General features: G+C 37.9%; 2 protein-coding genes across 12 annotated transcripts in view; one reads left to right on the top strand and one right to left on the bottom strand.

Moving 5' to 3' along the window:
* The window catches only part of LOC113800907 (arginine/serine-rich protein PNISR), a 14,885-nt gene extending 8,972 nt beyond the window's left edge, over positions 1-5,913 (top strand). For 2 of the 4 annotated variants that reach the window (XM_070135557.1, XM_070135555.1), the window contains exons 5-12: positions 578-802; positions 1,150-1,287; positions 1,393-1,632; positions 2,361-2,463; positions 3,115-3,171; positions 3,688-4,062; positions 4,231-5,196; positions 5,521-5,913. In XM_070135557.1, the coding sequence (XP_069991658.1) occupies positions 578-802; positions 1,150-1,287; positions 1,393-1,632; positions 2,361-2,463; positions 3,115-3,171; positions 3,688-4,062; positions 4,231-5,150 (2,058 nt within the window). In that variant the 3' untranslated portion in view covers positions 5,151-5,196; positions 5,521-5,913. Of the gene's footprint in view, positions 1-577; positions 803-1,149; positions 1,288-1,392; positions 1,633-2,360; positions 2,464-3,114; positions 3,172-3,687; positions 4,063-4,230 lie in introns of all 4 variants that reach the window. The other 2 variants (XM_070135556.1, XM_070135554.1) reach the window with 1 other exon arrangement.
* Positions 5,914-6,564: 651 nt separating this feature from the next.
* Positions 6,565-17,500, bottom strand: part of HDAC6 (histone deacetylase 6) — a 34,624-nt gene continuing 23,688 nt past the window's right edge. For all 8 annotated transcript variants that reach the window (XM_070135545.1, XM_070135550.1, XM_070135551.1 and 5 more), the window contains 10 exons: positions 17,382-17,500; positions 16,859-17,016; positions 16,511-16,706; positions 15,251-15,380; positions 14,772-15,031; positions 14,525-14,630; positions 14,177-14,358; positions 13,885-14,028; positions 13,328-13,456; positions 6,565-11,871 (listed from right to left, as the gene is read on the bottom strand). The exon at positions 17,382-17,500 is cut by the window's right edge and continues 64 nt beyond it. In XM_070135545.1, coding sequence (XP_069991646.1) covers positions 11,803-11,871; positions 13,328-13,456; positions 13,885-14,028; positions 14,177-14,358; positions 14,525-14,630; positions 14,772-15,031; positions 15,251-15,380; positions 16,511-16,706; positions 16,859-17,016; positions 17,382-17,500 — 1,493 coding nt within the window. In that variant the 3' untranslated portion in view covers positions 6,565-11,802. The remainder of the gene's footprint in view (positions 11,872-13,327; positions 13,457-13,884; positions 14,029-14,176; positions 14,359-14,524; positions 14,631-14,771; positions 15,032-15,250; positions 15,381-16,510; positions 16,707-16,858; positions 17,017-17,381) is intronic.

Genomic DNA, 17,500 nt, shown 5'->3' with positions numbered 1-17,500 from the left:
GATAGCCGTTCTTATTTGCACATCATTCTTTCACCCTCTATGTTTTAGATAATCTCTTTTATTGAGAAGAGATCTAAGGGTTCTGGTGTATGATGTTAAATGAGATGATGTTAGTATTATGAAGAGCATTTTAGGGAGCAGACTATATCTATAAATGGTCAGCTTAGACTAATGCATATTGATGGACAGGCTGATGTGTTTGAATTGTATACTGGAAATAAATATGTTTGTAAATACAAGGATAAAGGATTGTAGGTGAAGTCCTTTATCAAGGTGGATTGTCTGAACGTAAGTGGTTATTTGGTGTTTATTTGATAATCCAACATTTGGTGAATCCTGATACCATGCATAGAATGAAATATTCATGTATAGATGAATTCATATAATTCATTCATGTATAAATGAGTTCATTTAACTACTGCCTTTGCTTCAGAAATGTGCCCTAGGATTTTGTAAGACAGTAAATTATATGAAAATTATATAAGCACAGATTGTCTCTTTTGATACAACTGCACAGAGTTTGCACTGTGTCCAGGACTGAGAAAAGTGGCTGAAATTCCTCATTTTTTCTAAACAGGGTGAATATGGATGGCCCATTGTTGGAACGGAAGGAGTGCAGGGAGAGTATGGGAGGAATGACCGGAGGGATAGGAGAGGCCGAGAATTCCAGGTGGGACCTACATACCCTGACCGTATGGTGGGAAAGGAGGCTGACTTCCAGCTGGACGCGGCACAGAGGAAGAAGCTGCCAGCCTGGATTCGAGAAGGATTGGAGAAGATGGAGCGGGAGAAGCAGAGGAAGGTATGGATAGTCTCAAGCTTGGGACCTTAATTTTCTTCTGTTCTATCAGGATTTTTTTTTTAGTTTTTGAAGGATACAGAATTAAGGGTTCAATTTAAATTATTGAAGTATATTAGGTTGCTATTTATTACTTAAAACTAAATAACTACGTTATTATTTTTAAGCAGATATTGTTAGTAGAATAAAAGGTTTCTATACAAAGATTTTAGTTTACACTAAAAGTACAAAGTAGTAGGTGGTTGATTCTGATTTGTAAGACTGAGGATCCCATTTTTTAAACTAAGGTGTTTTGTAACAACAAGGATTAGTGACTGAAGTAAAGAGTAGGTAAATCTTTCTCATTACAGTTAGAGAAAGAAAGACAAATGTCTGAGAAAGAGGAGATGTTGAAGAGAAAGAGGGAAGAGGAAGCCAGAGCTCGACGTATCCTAGAGGAGGATCTCGCAAATGACGGCAAACCTCGTGTGCCCAGGAAAAGTAAATTTGTAAGTAGGAATGGCTTTTTGCTGTCTGATAAAAAATATTGTATATTGTTAAATGATCCTAGAAAAAATGAAGGAAATACACATATACATGACTTTACTTTCCAGGACAGTGACAGTGATATGTCAGACCATAGTAGGTCAGCCAGTCCAGAGACAGCAACAACTGGTCTGGGAATGGCCAGGAAACGTCGGTCTCGCTTTGCTCCCCAGAACAGTCAAGGGGGGACAGAAGAAGATGGGGGCAGTAGAGAGGAAACTGAAGAAAAAGAGGAGGAAGTTAAGATAAGTAGGAGAATGCCTTCACCTGAACCTGCAAAGTCAGAAGAGGAGAAGATGCAAGAAATGGTTAGTAGGAGAATGTTAGTTATAGTTTTAGATTTATACATTTAGACCCTAAACTTTCTGGGGGGAATGTAGATTTAACCCCTTCATGGCAATACCGAAGGAGGCATTAGGGTGGCTGGAGTCAGCTATTTGAGGGAAAAATCAGAAACACAGGAAACAAAGTTACTCTGGTCTGAATGCATTAAACTTACTTTTGAGGGGCTATTTCTAAGGACAACTTAGAGCAGGCTCAACTGCACATCACATGGAAGACATTATCCCATTGTTATGGGTATGATAAAATAGGCTGTGATCAGGTGTCTCCGGGTGTGAATAGGTTAAAGATGAATGTGCTGAATGTATTCCAATAACTCTTCTGTAGCCATAGTTATAACATCAGTGTGTTTCAGTCTTGCCTGTCATATGTTTGGAGGTTTGGTAAATGACTAGAAAATGAAGGTATTCTTGCATTTATAGCTATAGCAAAAATCTCATAATGTAATTTATATTTATATATGGTCATTTGTTTGTTATAGATACAATAAATATTGATGGTAGGCTTTATCCTTAATATTTTTTTATATTAATTGTTTAGACCTTATAATGCAAGTATCTTCTGAGTGAAATTCATTTACTTGTGTTATTACAGAAGAAAATATAGCTTTACTGTCTCTCTTCTTTTTGTTTATATAATGAACATGGGGAAAAAAAAACTGATTTATTTATATTTTTTCATTGATCCTTTTCAGATGCTAAAATTGCGACGTTGGATGACAGAAATTTTACTGGACGTTACTACAGAAATGATGGAGGAGGTTGCATCAGAAGTGTTGAATCGTGCTCGTATGAAAGGTACACCTTTGACTGGTGTCAGTTGTGTGGGCAGGGTTGTTAGTACTGTAGCACTGCACTGGCAGAGCCTGACTCTCAGCAGTCGTTTTGGGATACCGTAAAGTCATTATTCTGCTGATTCAGTGAGGAATCTTAATGCTGAAAAAGAAATAATTAATGATGTGCTCGTTGGTTGTGACTTTGTGGTCTTTGGAAGGAGCATATGTACTTAATTTCTAAAGCGTAATTATTAGTCAGTTTAGATTTGCCAAAGATGTTATCACTTTTTTTTTTTTTTTTTTTTTAAGTAGATTAATGGAATGAGGGTTAGAGATATGTTATGAATAAGAGAGAGGTCTGCAATACCATAATGGCTTGTGAACTATGCCTTGAACTGCATAGGAAAAGTTGTGTATGGTCTCACCAGTTTCCAATTTCCAGACTTAAAACCTTGCCAGAACAAGTTTTAAGATCCCCATTTAAATGAGACCTTAAAAGTTGTGAAGTGAGCACCAACTTTAGTGCTGATAAGTGGTGTGGGTAGCCTCTTTCCTCTTGATATAAACAGTCACTTCCCTTATAGAGGTGAGAGCTTGTATCTGCTTAGTGTGGTAAGGCTGGTCTGCCGGGGGTCTCCCGCAACACCACTAAAGTTCCTGTGTTTGTCTAAAGCTCCGGCAGTTCAGGTGAAGAAGAGCTCAGCCCTTGCCTCTTTGTCGGGCGGAATTGGTAAGTTGAAACCAACCTTTTCTGTTGCCTAGCATAGTTGCTTTTTATTTCTTTATTTTTAAACTCTACAAAGTGCATTTTATGATAAATGAAAAGTGTATGCAATGGAGCTGGGTGCCATGGGCTTGTTCCCTTTCTCATTTTCCCCATCAGTAAGATGTCTTGATTTCTTATTTTGTGTGCTGTTCCACTTGAAGAATTTTATGCAAAGTCCCTTGAACATTTGAAATGGGATGGAATAAGCATATTGGTCTTGAAGGGCAAAAGAAGCAGTAGGATAGTCTTCAGGGGAGAGAAAGAAAAAGAAGTGCATTATAATTTTTTTTTTGCTTTTTTTTTTTTTTAACCTTTCAGTGATCTGAAATGTAGATAGTAGAGGGTTGATGGGACCCTAATTTAATTGGTGACAACAGGGTGGGAACCATGTGCTTTTAAGCTATTGGAAATTTCATAAACAAGGGAAGAAATAGTCACTAGCACCACATTATATGAGGATAACAGGATGATGAATTTCAGGGCTAGGCATCTACAGCGACAGTGAAAGCGATGGAGAAGGATCTGGTGGTGAGGGAGGCGGCATGCATGGTGAAACTGACAGTGATGAGGAACTGAGGCAGACTATCAGGCGCAAGCGACGGGACTTCCAAGCTACCGAGAGGATGATCCTTCAGAGACTCCATGCCGAAGAGATGGCAGAGAGAAACCGGAAACACAATGCCCAACATGAGTCCCACTCTGAGGACGACTCCAAGGTGGATGGGGGGGTGATGCAAGTCTCCGGGGAGGATAGGAGGAGAAGGGCAAGCAAAGACAGGGAGGGAGACAAGCATGGGGAGGAGACAAAACCAGAGGAGGACTCGGATGAAGAAAAGAATCCACCTGCAGCTGTGGGTAGGTTGATGGCTAATTTGGTGATTGTGCATATAAGTGCAAATGAGTCATTTAGTATGATATTTCTCTTTGAAAAATGATAAAAGGTTAATGTAAAGGTCTCTATCACTGAAGTTTTAGTCATGAAAATTGCATTGATAATCATAGTTTTTCTTTCTGTTTGCACAGGAAACATAAAACCAATGAAATTTGTACCGCCACAAGACCCAGAGGTAGACTCAACTCAGCCTGACAATGGCACCCCCAGTGGCTCTGTTAAAGGAGATGATGACTCTAAAGACTCAGGTCAAAGCTTAGATTCAGAACAAGACTCAAAATCTTCCATTAGTGATCATTCCCGCTCAAGTGAGGGGAAAAAAAAGAAAAGGCGGAAGTCTAAGAAAGATAAAAAGAAGAGCTCTAAGAGGTCACATAGAAGTGAGGAAAGGGAAGGGAGGAAGAGAAGTCAGTCAGGGAGTCGGGATAGGGAAGAAAGAAGGGAGCATAAAAAGAAGAAGAAGCGGAAAGAGATCAGCCGTAGTAGAAGTAGGAGTTCTGAGGAATATAGTAGGTACAAAAGTAGGAGTAAGAGCAGGGAGAGCTACAGGAGGAGGAGGGATGGAAGTCACAGCCCAAGTGAGGAGAGAGGATCCTGGAGAAGATATAGCAGAGATAGATCTAGATCCAAGGGTAGGGATAGATCAAGGGGCAGAAATAGAGAGAGATCAAGAGATAGACATAGAAGTAGATCTAGAGGTAGGAAGGGCAGTCGATCTAGGGATAGGAAACGAGGTAGAGACAGAAGTAATGACAGCAGGTCAGGGTATCGCCACAGCAGTAGGTCTCGGGGGAGGGACCATCGTAGAAGTTTTAGAGATGGTAGTGAGGATAGTAGAGTGGGCAGAAGTAGCAGACGACGTTCTCACTCATGCAGCCGTAGCAGAAGTCGTAGCAGGGACTATGGACGCAAGAAGGACCGGTATATTTCTAGGTCACGCTCTACATCAAGAACACCCAAGAGATCCAAGAAGCGTCGCCGCTCACGGTCATGTAGTTCCTCTGTCTCACTCCCCAAGAAATGGAAGAGAAGATCCCGGTCGTCATCGTAGGCAAGTGAAGGTCCTAGCGTGAGTGCTGTGGTAAGACAACACCAAGGTAAGTTGTCACTGTTCTGTATAGTGTCTGTGGACTTCTGGTTTCAGGTCATCGAACGTTTCGCAGCTCCAGGGAAAGTGCTCTCTCAATTTCTTGCAGAGAAAGCTAACAGTTTGAGAGACAGAAAGCAGAAAGTTTCGGTTTGTTTGGTTTTCATCCAAGTCTGATAATGGTGGGGAATAAGATGGAGGAATGTCATATTGATAATTTTTTCACTGAGGCACTACATTTGTAATTCATTCCATATCAATTAGGTCTAGTCTGTCATGAATATCTCTGAAAAGGAGGCAACAGATATTCTTTATGTTTTATTTTCTTTTTCAGCACCTGCCTTGCACAGCCCATCGTTTGGAGTTGCAACCCCTGTCATTTTTGACACTAGTATATCCAAAGATAGGTCAATTTTGTGTATAGTGCTAATATTGCAATTAGCCATGTAATTTATTGTGATAATTCTGGTCTTGTACTGGAAGCCTGAGAGAGGCATTGTTGTCATTTCAATACAAGTCTCTTATTTCAGGAAAGAAAAGATGTATACTCATTGAACTTGATTAAAGACCTTATGAGAACAGTAATTTTTGTAGGTTCACATTAATGACATGTATTGTTCTCATATCATTGTCTAGTTCAAGTTCATGAGCTTTGTCTCCTTTTACTTTTCAGGTTCTGTTTTTTAAAAGCTTGCTCATGTAGTCTAGAATAAATGTCATAAATTACCTTTATGGTTTGAATGGCCTTTTGTTACGTACTATTACTTATAGCATTGTTAGGAGTACAGAGAGCAGAGAAGGAAATTGGCATTCATTGGTAATGAAATGAATGGGAATTTGGTCTCTCATTGTCTTGACACTTAAACTGTCACATTTCTTTTGCTATTGCTTTGCAAATATATTTTCCTTTTACAGAGATATTCCTATTGTTGTAATTGGGATGAATTCATATTTTTTTCTGTTCATTTGAAGAATGTTTTAATAGTAAGGTTTTGATCATGTAGGGAAGATCAACTGTTTTGAAACCATTTAGTTTATTGATAATTATTCAAAGGAATAATAACTTAGTTTATAATCTTTATTTTTAAAGAATAGTAAGTAGGTTGCCTGATCATACATGGTGGACTGTTTGTCAAATGTGCAGTTTAGGTGTTGAAGATTATTATTTTTATTTTTTAAATGAAAAGCATGTTTTATTGATATATACCATATTACACCACTAAATGTTGTGAATTCAAAAATAGAGACAGCAGCTTGAATAATGCTCAATAGTTGGTGTAGGATGTGCATCAGCTTTGTTGTATCAGCATGCCTATATGCTGATACTTGTGCTAGTACACACACTTGGTAGGATTAAGGAGTGAATGAAAGTGAGCTATCTCAGGCAAGTCTTTATTCAAATTAAAATACAGTGATTCTAATAATAAGCCGAGTGAAAGAGAGGAAAAAAATTAAAGCAGCAGAACAGTTTTTCAGTTTCACCTACCATCATACCTCTTCTAATGAAACCTAATTTAAAGATTTTACTGAAAAATTCCCAATATTTTTTTCTTTTAGAAGATAATGTATGCTTTTAAAGTAAACAAAATATATATTATGATGTTTTCCTTAAGGTTTCTAAAAGCTGTAAAACCTAATATTCCAAGAAGTGGTGGTGCTTGTTTCACAATTTTGAATGGGAAGTTTTTAGCGTTGCTTATATCATTTTGTCTACTTGGTCTATGAAGCTAGCTTTGTGAAGCTGTGTACTTGTTTCTACAAAGATGTCAATGAAAGTAGTTAAGAAATTTGAGCAGTTGTGTGCAAGCGAGATTTCAAATAAAGATTCAACTGGCGCTGCCCATTACAAGAGGTGTGGTGGTAAAAGTATTATGGTGAAAGATAGACATACACTTTCACTTATCCCTGTCTATGAAATGTGTTTTATGTTTTTTTATTTTTTATTTTATGTAAGTAATATTAAGTATTACCACATTTTAATACAATTTTACATACATATGCATATCCACTTTTAGTGTAAAAAAAATACTAATCATTTTGTAATATATATGTTTGTAAATATAGGTCAGTTGACAATATATAGTCTTTCCAATCTAAACACCAGGAAGATTTCAATCTTGGGTTTGATTCATATAGCAGTAATAAAAAGTTGAGTGCAATTCCTGAAAATGATGTATGAATATGTTTTGGAGATTTTGTTTAAAATGTACATTTAGGTATTGATAGTCCAAAAATAAAGCTGGTTCTTGATAACATTAAGAAAAAAAAAGTAAATCGTATTATAGGGTATATATTTATACCTATGTATATGACACTGTTTTGGTTACTGGTGGATTGGAAAGAGACTAGATTTACTTCAAAATTCTATGGAAACTTTCAGCAAGGTTAAACAATAATAATTTTATTTGGTCACTGAACAGGCACTGATATAAGTATTTCCCTTACAGATTAGTCAGTGATAAGCAAATTGATCATTTTATGCAATCTGGAAAGATTTAAATGTGCAATATTATTATTCAGTGAGTAAATGCAAGGGTAGGGGAAGACTTCTATTGGTATTTTTTTTTTTCCTTTTGCCAGATATATAGTAAAAATATATCTACTGTACCATATAATTTTGCCACTTTTACTATATAAACACCAATTTGGCAAACAGAAATAATTTATTTATACCACTGGCATCTATCACAGCTATATACGCTTGTATTTTGTGGTTTTATTTTTTATTGACTTTTTTGAGCTAATGCGAACTGTGAAATATGTGAAACAGAAATTATGTAAAAAGGAAGAAATAAATATGATAATTGTATATTTGCTTTCATTAATATCAAGGTTTTCATTGCCAAAAACATCACTGAACTTTTCTTTACCAACAGATCAATAAATAGTCAGAAAAGCATATATATAAAGGAATCCTGAGAAAATATGACTTAAAATGCTGATTAATTTTGCACTTTGGTTATGCTGTAGTTTGGTTATAAAATAAGTTGAGCTATGTATTTGCTTGTGAGGAAATTATCATAAGTTTAAACTGCCTGACCTTAATTTTTGTTTTTTTGTTTGGTTGCTTTACATTAATGCCTAGTTATCATAATAAAAATGTGCAACTAAATAGTGCTGCAAAATGTCCAAAGGCCATATTTGCAGCATTTTCAGTGAGTCAAAAGCTCCATTCATTCAAGACCATTTCATAGACTAGGTATTTTGCAAAGGCATTGATGCATTAACCTAATCTAATTTATAGCAAGGCAATATGTCACTACACTAGTGAAATGGGTTGAACCTATCATATTACTGATCACAATGTTTGAGGCCTGCTAGCAGTAAACACCTTTCTTCTTTTTACACTTTCTGAACAAAAACTCAGAAGCATGTGCACATGCCAATGGAATTATGTTCCATAAAAATACTTCAAAAAATGAACTTTTTTGAGATGCAAAACAAAGCAATTAGTGCACAACATTACAGCAATTAAGAAGTGAGCCTCTTTATGATTGTGGTTCATATCACAGTTAATATTGTAACATGAAAAGCTTGTCAGAACTCAATAAAATATCTTGGTTCTTCTAACTACATAAATATATCAAACTGATTTTTTACTAAATTTAGCAATGGCTTTGTTTTTTGAATAAACCATCATACAAGTATTTTTTGAGACTACTTTGGATTACAGGAGGACTTTAAATTACCTTTTTAGTGCCCAAGGTAAAATTGTCACCAGGGAGAGTCCTCAGTAAAAATACATGTTTAATATCACTTGCACTAAAAGCTGCACTTTCAAAATCTAATGTGGGAGATATTAGGTGGGCAGAATATTTCTTGAAAATATTAGACATGCAATTAATGTGACAAGTGAATCATTACAAATATGCACCAGCCTGTGGAATAACTGACTGTAAAGTGAATTAAATATAGCAAGGCAGGTTACTGGTAAGCTGTGAAGACTGATTTTTTATTTTTACTTTTTAAATTTTTAATGTACCATAATGTGCATGTCTATTTAGGTCTTCAACTCATATATTTAATTAACATATAAATTTCACTAAGGTTATCTGGAATATTTCCAACTGATTTAATTGTGGTCACTGCAATAATCACTCTTACACTCAAAATGAAAAGTTGTTTGTTGTTTCTTAAAAACTTGCAAAACTAAAAAATATATTTTTTTTTATGGGTAGGATATTCCATTAAGTGGACCAAAGTTTCATAGTACTGACATTAAATTATTTTATTGGTTGTAAGTACTGATTTGAAAAATAGAAATAAACACTGTGTGTGTGTGTGTGTGTGTGTGTGTGTGTGTGTGTGTGTGTGTGTGTGTGTGTGTGTGTGTGTGTGTGTGTGTGTGTGTGTGTGTGTGTGTGTGTGTGTGTGTGAGTGTGAGTGTGAGTGTGAGTGTGAGTGTGTGTGTGTGTGTGTGCGCGCATATGTATGCGTGTATGCATGTGTGTGTGCGTGTATGCATGTGTGTGTGCGTGTATGCATGTGTGTGTGCGTGTATGCATGTGTGTGTGTGCGTGTATGCATGTGTGTGTGTGTGCGTGTATGCATGCGTGTGCGTGTATGCATGTGTGTGCGTGTGCGTGTATGCATGTGTGTGCGTTTGCGTGTATGCATGTGTGTGCGTTTGCGTGTATGCATGTGTGTGCGTTTGCGTGTATGCATGTGTGTGCGTTTGCGTGTATGCATGTGTGCGTGCGTGTATTCATGTGTGGGTGTGTGTGTATGCATGTGTGTGCGTGTATGCATGTATACATGTGTATGCATGTATGCATGTGTATGCATGTATGCATGTGTGTGCATGTATGCATGTGTGTGCATGTATGCATGTGTGTGCATGTATGCATGTGTGTATGTGTATGCGTATGTATACGTGTCTGTGTATGTATGCATGTGTATGTGTGTGTATGCATGCATGTGTGTGTGTATGCTTGCATGTGTGTGTGTGTATGCTTGCATGTGTGTGTGTGTGTATGCTTGCATGTGTGTGTGTGTGTATGCTTGCATGTGTGTGTGTGTGTGTATGCATGCATGTGTGTGTGTATGCATGCATGTGTGTGTATGCATGCATGTGTGTGTATGCATGCATGTGTGTGTGTGTGTATGCATGCATGTGTGTGTGCATGCATGCATGTGTGTGTATGCATGCATGTGTGTGTATGCATGCATGCATGTGTGTGTATGCATGCATGCATGTGTGTGTGTGTATGCATGCATGTGTGTGTGTGTATGCATGCATGTGTGTGTGTGTATGCATGCATGTGTGTGTGTATGCATGCATGTGTGTGTGTGTATGCATGCATGTGTGTGTGTGTATGCATGCATGTGTGTGTGTGTATGCATGCATGTGTGTGTGTGTATGCATGCATGTGTGTGTGTGTATGCATGTATGTGTGTGTGTGTATGCATGCATGTGTGTGTGTGTATGTATGCATGTGTGTGCGTGTGTGTGTGTGCATGCATTGGTGCAGATGTGTCCAGGTATGTGTTTATGTGCTTGTGGGACACCAATTTTATATATAAAGCTATAAGGAAAACCCCGGTATTTTATAAACATAAATAAATTCTGAGCATTTACATTCATTACCTAATATAAATTTCACAGTATAAAATTTATAAAACTCCAAACTAATTCCTTACATCTTTATCAAGGCCACCTCTAACCAAGTAACTTATGCAATATATTAGAATATAATTTTTATGAATGGTAATTACAAGAAAATAAAACTTTGTTTAAATACATTTAAAGCTACAATACAACCAACAAATACGGAAAATTATTTCAATTTAGCATTCCAAACGAGGCCAACTTCTACTTAAAGAACTATATGTCTGCTTAAGTCACACAGCCTAATCTGGCACTTCTGTGAAAAAAGAAGAAGAAAATACCCTTGGACATTCACGTAATGAAGCATCTTACATCTAAACTTGAACTAAAAAGTATTGTGAATTACACCTACCTAATAATTATGATTCTTGAACACATACTTTGCTATAATTATGTTCATAGCCCTAATTACCAAAATCTATTATATGTTCAACACTGGTTAGATTCATGTGAATGAGCAACTAAATTATAGAAAGATAAGTAGTTTGAAAGTGGATTAACCTTGCAGAAAAGTAGTTTTAATGTGGATTACTTTGCGTATTTAAGAGAAAGGCTTACGGATAATAAGGAAGAGAAGCCCATTAAAAAAAATGAGTTGTGTAAAAAAAAAAAGAAAAAGAAAAAGAAAGAAAGATTACTTTGGCATCCTTACAAAACTGAAGACCTTTGGTACTGGAGTAAACTGAACAATATTACTATTATCATTATTGTATTATCATTATATTCTTAGCATGATTAAAAATGAGGTAAAGCTTTGGGTTAGTAAGTTTTCAAAGCAGCTGTTCCAACACATGCTTTGTTGATCGTTCATTTTAAAGAAATGTTGGCACATGGCGGGCTGTTCAAAGTACCATTCCTGTATTTGGTAACTAAATATTCACTTCACTTATGTTGCATACAATAAATATTCGACAATTTCACTATAGTTTTCTCTTAATATGATATTAAAAAATATTGATTTTCATCTCAACTTTTCATGTTCATTCTCTGTCTGACATATGAATAATTTCACAATGAGCCTGGGATATCCTCTCCGAATTTGCTAATGTGAGCTGCCCGTTTTGCTTCCTGCAGGATCTGAAATGGGAAATGTTATTACTATGTAGTTTAGTTAAAATATGTTAAAATACATTACAGGAGGCTTTCTCCTCCCATGATTAATATTCAATAGGACTGGGACAATGTACATGTATGATTTTCTTGTCAATATAATGGTTAACAAGAACATAACATATGCAATAGAAATATGAAGTTTACAGCCAGGATATTATTAACCCGTTGGATCCAAGTGAGGTGAGACTCACATCATGACAAAATTTGCCTGAGAGCCAGGTGACAGGAATTTGCTGTCATGGAAAAATTTGGCTGAGGTCTGGGGTGACAGAAATATCCTGTCATGGGAAATGTGGCTGGTGGCTGGGGTGTTGGGAGTGTCTCGATATGAGAGCATAATGCTCTTGGAAGATATGATTCAGTGGATATTTAGGAAGGGGTCCTTGCATTATTTCCATTAGCGGAATGTACCGTCAGTGAGCCCTGGCTGGAAGAGTACCTGCTCCAGAGGGCACACCATTTCCATGCACAGGATCCTATTCCTGCCAGCCATCACGACTGCTCAAGGTGTTACAAAAAACTGAATAATGTAAAAAAAAACTTGTTATTGTTACTGCAAAGTGGTACGACTACTTAGAGATAATATGGAGTCTGCCCAATGAAAAGAGTATTGCCATCATGATACAGCATATCAGATGACATAGACAATAATGCTTATGCTGAAATAGAGATAACATTACAAAAGGGAGGAATGTCTTAATATCACACGAATTCATATAGGTTGGGCATACAAGCCACACACCCGAGAGAGTTGCCACTTAATCCCTATGATCTGGGTGACATGACAGTCTCATCATGGAAAAATCTGGGTCAAGGGCTGGATGATGTGAACATGCCGTCATTGGACAAAATGGCTGTGTGTGTGTGTATGCGAACCTGCCTTCATGAGTGAAGGCCAGGGTGATGGAAAAGACTTGCCATAAGTGCACACACTTCTTGGAGTGTAATTAGACTCATTTGGCATTTAGAAGGGGGCTTTTGCAATATTCCCACTGATAAATGAAGCTGCGACTGGAAGAGTGTCAGCTCCAAGGAGGATGCCATTTTTATGCTCAGCATCGTATTCCTGGCCGCTGTGACTGGTGGTGCAGGTTGTATTATGGGGGAAGGGGAAGGGGGGGAAAAAAAAAGTAACATTTTTTTCTATTTGCACTAAGTTATTTACTACACAGAGAGATGATATGAGGTCTACGCAAGGAAAATAATATATTATCATCTGGAAAAGGCAAATAAAAAAAAGCTAAAAAGTTTACACACAATAACTTTGCAAAGGGGAGGCACAGAGTCTTGTCACTGCTCACAAGTGTTTGGCCATGTGATTGCAGTGATGCAACTGGGTCAATGGGTTAAGTAAGCCAGCTGCTCTGATTCTGGAATTTAGTACCAAAAAAATTACTTTCAAAGAAACTTGACTGATTACCTCATGATGGATATAGGAGTCGCATGAATAGCACCAAACAGACAAGTCAGCGTAACTTAGCACCATGTAATGTTCTTCCATTACACCATGCATCAGCATATGCTCATTTACAAATCGTCCACACAAAACCTGTAATTGAGTAATTAATATTTAGAATGTATTGCAATGTCAGCTACATAGTCTTAAAAAGAAAAAGAAGAAGAAATTGGTAACTTTCATAAGGATAGTTCATATTTGCCTTCTCATTCAGAGGGCGAGAAAAATGCTTAAAATGCTTGAATGGTGATTTCTAAATACTGGTCATTCTTTTTAACCTTCACTTTAACCTGAGTAATGACCCAAGAACCAATGATCTGGAAATACTGTTCCATAGTTTCCAATTTGACAATTAGTTTCTTGATATATCTTATGTGACAAGCCAATGAATTGGTGTTTATTACTAAAAAAACTAAGTAAGTAAATGGAAAAAAATGGAGAGCTTTAATTCACTTGTAACTACTAAATGACTACAATGATAACATTAATTATGAAGTATGTCCAAAACAAAATATTCTTACCTTGTAGCAGGTGAGACACACCCAATTCTCTGACAAGTCTTTGCACTCTTCACATGGACTGAAGGCATCCAAGCTACTCTTTGGCACAGGCTGCACTGATTCTAAGTGTGGACACCATTGCAAAGGAACAACTGCATACATAGACTGTGGGTTACATGAAACTCAATTATTACAATAATAATTTAAACCACTTTTACTTTCATGACTATTTTATGCAAAATAAAAAAGTATAAATACCATTCCTATTATTATTATTATTACTAAAACCGATCTACACAAGAAAATCTCTAACCTCTGCTCCTGAAACTTCCGTTAGTAAAAACGTATTCAGGCCTTCCGCTTGTGTGGCACAAGCGCCTCCTACGGCTCCATCCTCCTCCTCCATTTTTACCTCAACAACTTCCGTAGACTTGGCTCCTTCCCTTTCTTTGCCCAGACTCATTTGGCTGAGGGTGCTTGTTAATTCATCAAGACCTAGTTAGAAGAAAAGAGGGAAACTGTGAAAAAGGGAGGGAAAGAAGGGGAAGGTGGAGGAAGTTATTATATATGCAGTAACATGCATGATAAAAGCCATCAGTCAATATGATGAACACATTTCTCAAAATATCAGTCAGCTGACCCAAGAACCTGAAACCATTACCAGTTTTTCTATCTGGGATCTCTGGACTTCTATCAGTAAGATCAACAGACGGAGACGGCTTTGTGATCTTTTTAGATTTCTGATTACTGGATGCCATTCCTTTGCTCTGCATCAGAATTTTGCATAAAAGATCATAGTATTCTATTATTTTTCTTTGAACAGTTTTAACAGAATGAAAGTTATTAAACATGTATCTCATATATAGATATACAGTAATCCATTAGTAATTTTGAGTTAGAGTGTTTACCTGCAAGTCTAATGCTGACCAGAACTTCTGATGTACAGACACGACATTGTTCAAAGTCTCACAGGCACTTGAACATGCTGCAAGGCCCTGACTGAGAGGGATGAGAGGGTCCCCTAAAAGAGCCTTTGCACACATGGTCATACAGTAGCTGATTGTGTTCAAGTTGTAACCGCCTTCTAGAGCAACAATAACTCGACCGCCAGCAAGGCATGACAATAATTTTGTCATGTGGCCGTAGCATTCAGGGGAAACTTTGCAGCCTGGAAGGAATTACAAAGCTCAGCTGGAGACTAAAACCAACAGAGAAATCCCTGATACAATATTTTGTGTTGATTTAATATCCATATTTGCTAGTGTCTTCTAAAAGTAATGAAATATATCTGTGGTCCAATGAGTACTGTTGGCAAAATGTTTGGGTATCAATAACGAAAGCTTTTTGAAATGCTAGACAAAAGTCAATTGAAAGATATAGACTGTACCTCCTAAAGGGTCTCCAACAGCTGCATCAAAACCGGCAGATACCAATACCAGCTCGGGGTTAAACTGATACGCAATTGGTAGGATTACTTCTACCATGGCTGCCATGTAGTCTCCGTCACCCATACCACTCTAGAAAGACGGTATTTATGAGTGTTATTAACTATTTCATCGCTAGATCTGAGAAAGATAGAAAGAAAGAAAGAGAGAGAGAGAGAGAGAAAGAGAGAGAGAGAGAGAGAGAGAGAGAGAGAGAGAGAGAGAGAGAGAGAGAGAGAGAGAGAGAGAGAGAGAGAGAGAGAGAGACAGAGACAGAGACAGAGAGAGAGAGAGAGAGAGAGAGAGAGAGAGAGAGAGAGAGAGAGAGAGAGAGCGAGAGAGAGAGAGACCGAGAGAGAGAAAGACAGACATAGAGAGAGAAAGAGAGAGAGAGACAGAGACACATAGACGGAGAGGTAGACAGACAGACGACAGATAGGCAGAGACAGAGAGACAGACAGACAGACAGAGACAGACAGAGAGACAGACAGACAGACAGAGAGAGAGAGACAGACAGACAGAGAGAGAGAGACAGACAGACAGACCGAGAGAGAGACAGACAGACAGACAGAGAGAGAGAGAGAGAGAAAGAGAGAGAGAGAGAGAGAGAGAGAAAGAGAGAGAGAGAGAGAGAAAGAGAGAGAGAGAGAGAGAGAGAGAGAGAGAGAGAGAGAGAGAGAGAGAGAGAGAGAGAGAGAGAGTGAGAGAGAGAGAGAGAGAGAGAAAGGGAGAGAGAGGGAGAGGGAGAGAAAGAGAAAGAGAGGGAGAGAAAGAGAAAGAGAGGGAGAGAGAGAGGGAATTGAGGAGAGGAGAGTGAGAGTAAGAGTGATAGAGAGAGAATGAAAGTAAGAGTGAGAATAAGAATGAGAGAGAGAGAGAGAGAGAGAGAGAGAGAGAGAGAGAGAGAGAGAGAGAGAGAGCGAGAGAGAGAGAGAAAGAGACAGAGAGCGAGAGAGAAAGAGAGAGAGAAAGAGAGAGAGAAAGAGACAGAGAAAGAGAGAGAAAAAGAGGGAGAGAAAGAGAGTGAGTGTGAGTGAGTGTGTGTGTGCGTGTGTGTGTGTGTCTGTGTGTGTGTGTGTGTGTGTGTGTGTGTGTGTGTGTGTGTGTGTGTGTGTGTGTGTGTGTGTGTGTGTGTGTGTGTGTGCACCCCCCCCCCCCCACACACACACACATATACATAGATAAGTACCAACATCTGTGCATGCTGAGAACCAATTACTGACCTTATTCCAGGGGATATTAACATTATATCCTTTTCCTTTCTTGGTGCCTGCCCTGTTGTAGTTGGCATCAGGACTGCCTGGGAAGAACTTGCCATTATCATAGCGGTGGATTGAGACATAAAGGACTTGTGGGTCATCTTCAAACATGTGCTGTATCCCGTTGCCGTGATGCACATCCCAGTCCACGATCAGTACTCTGAAAATGTTGTATACTTTGATGATATATATATAAACTGAAAAAAATGAACAGAATTAACAAATGCCTTTTGATGTCTTGACTAGACTAACAAAATACAGACTAAAGGCAGTCATGATGACATGTTGACATATTGACTGTATGACATTTACCGACTCAAACCATGAGCTCCAATGGCATGTTTCGCAGCCACGGCTACATTGTTGTATATGCAGAAACCACATGGCTCAGTCTTCTCTGCATGGTGGCCAGGAGGACGTATAACTGCGAGTCCACGTCGGCTTTCACCTCTTAGAACGCTGTCAACTACCTGAAAAACGGTTCGTTCATCCCTTTTTCACCAAGCATTACATATTTGTCACACTTATACACTAAGAGAAATAATATCCCCCCCATTTTTCTAGTTTGTAACTGATTTGAACAGAATTGCCAGTCATACAGATTGACATATGACATGTTAACAAATATTGTCCACTGTAAGTTCCACAATAATCAATATTGTATCAAAGTTTAATTTGCATATCTAGTACAGAAGTGCAATGGCAGCATCCAGGATCAAATTTTAAAACACCTGGAAAAGCACAAACCCTAATCCTTCATATGTGCATATAGAAATGTTTTAACATTGCACATGCCATGAATAAGCAAAATACTGATGTTATAAATTCTACTCACTTCCAGGAGAGAGCCTGAAGCCAAAAGAGCAGCATTATTTGTCTGACGATGGAAGAAGATGGATTCAAAGCTGTTCTGCATTCCTTGCAACTCTCTCGGCTTCTTGCTGTGTAAACTTG

This window comes from Penaeus vannamei, chromosome 20, assembly GCF_042767895.1.
Source record: "Penaeus vannamei isolate JL-2024 chromosome 20, ASM4276789v1, whole genome shotgun sequence".
Lineage (NCBI taxonomy): Eukaryota > Metazoa > Arthropoda > Malacostraca > Decapoda > Penaeidae > Penaeus > Penaeus vannamei.
Note: the sequence above shows the minus strand (reverse complement) of the source record. Positions and strands in the feature narration are given on the sequence as shown.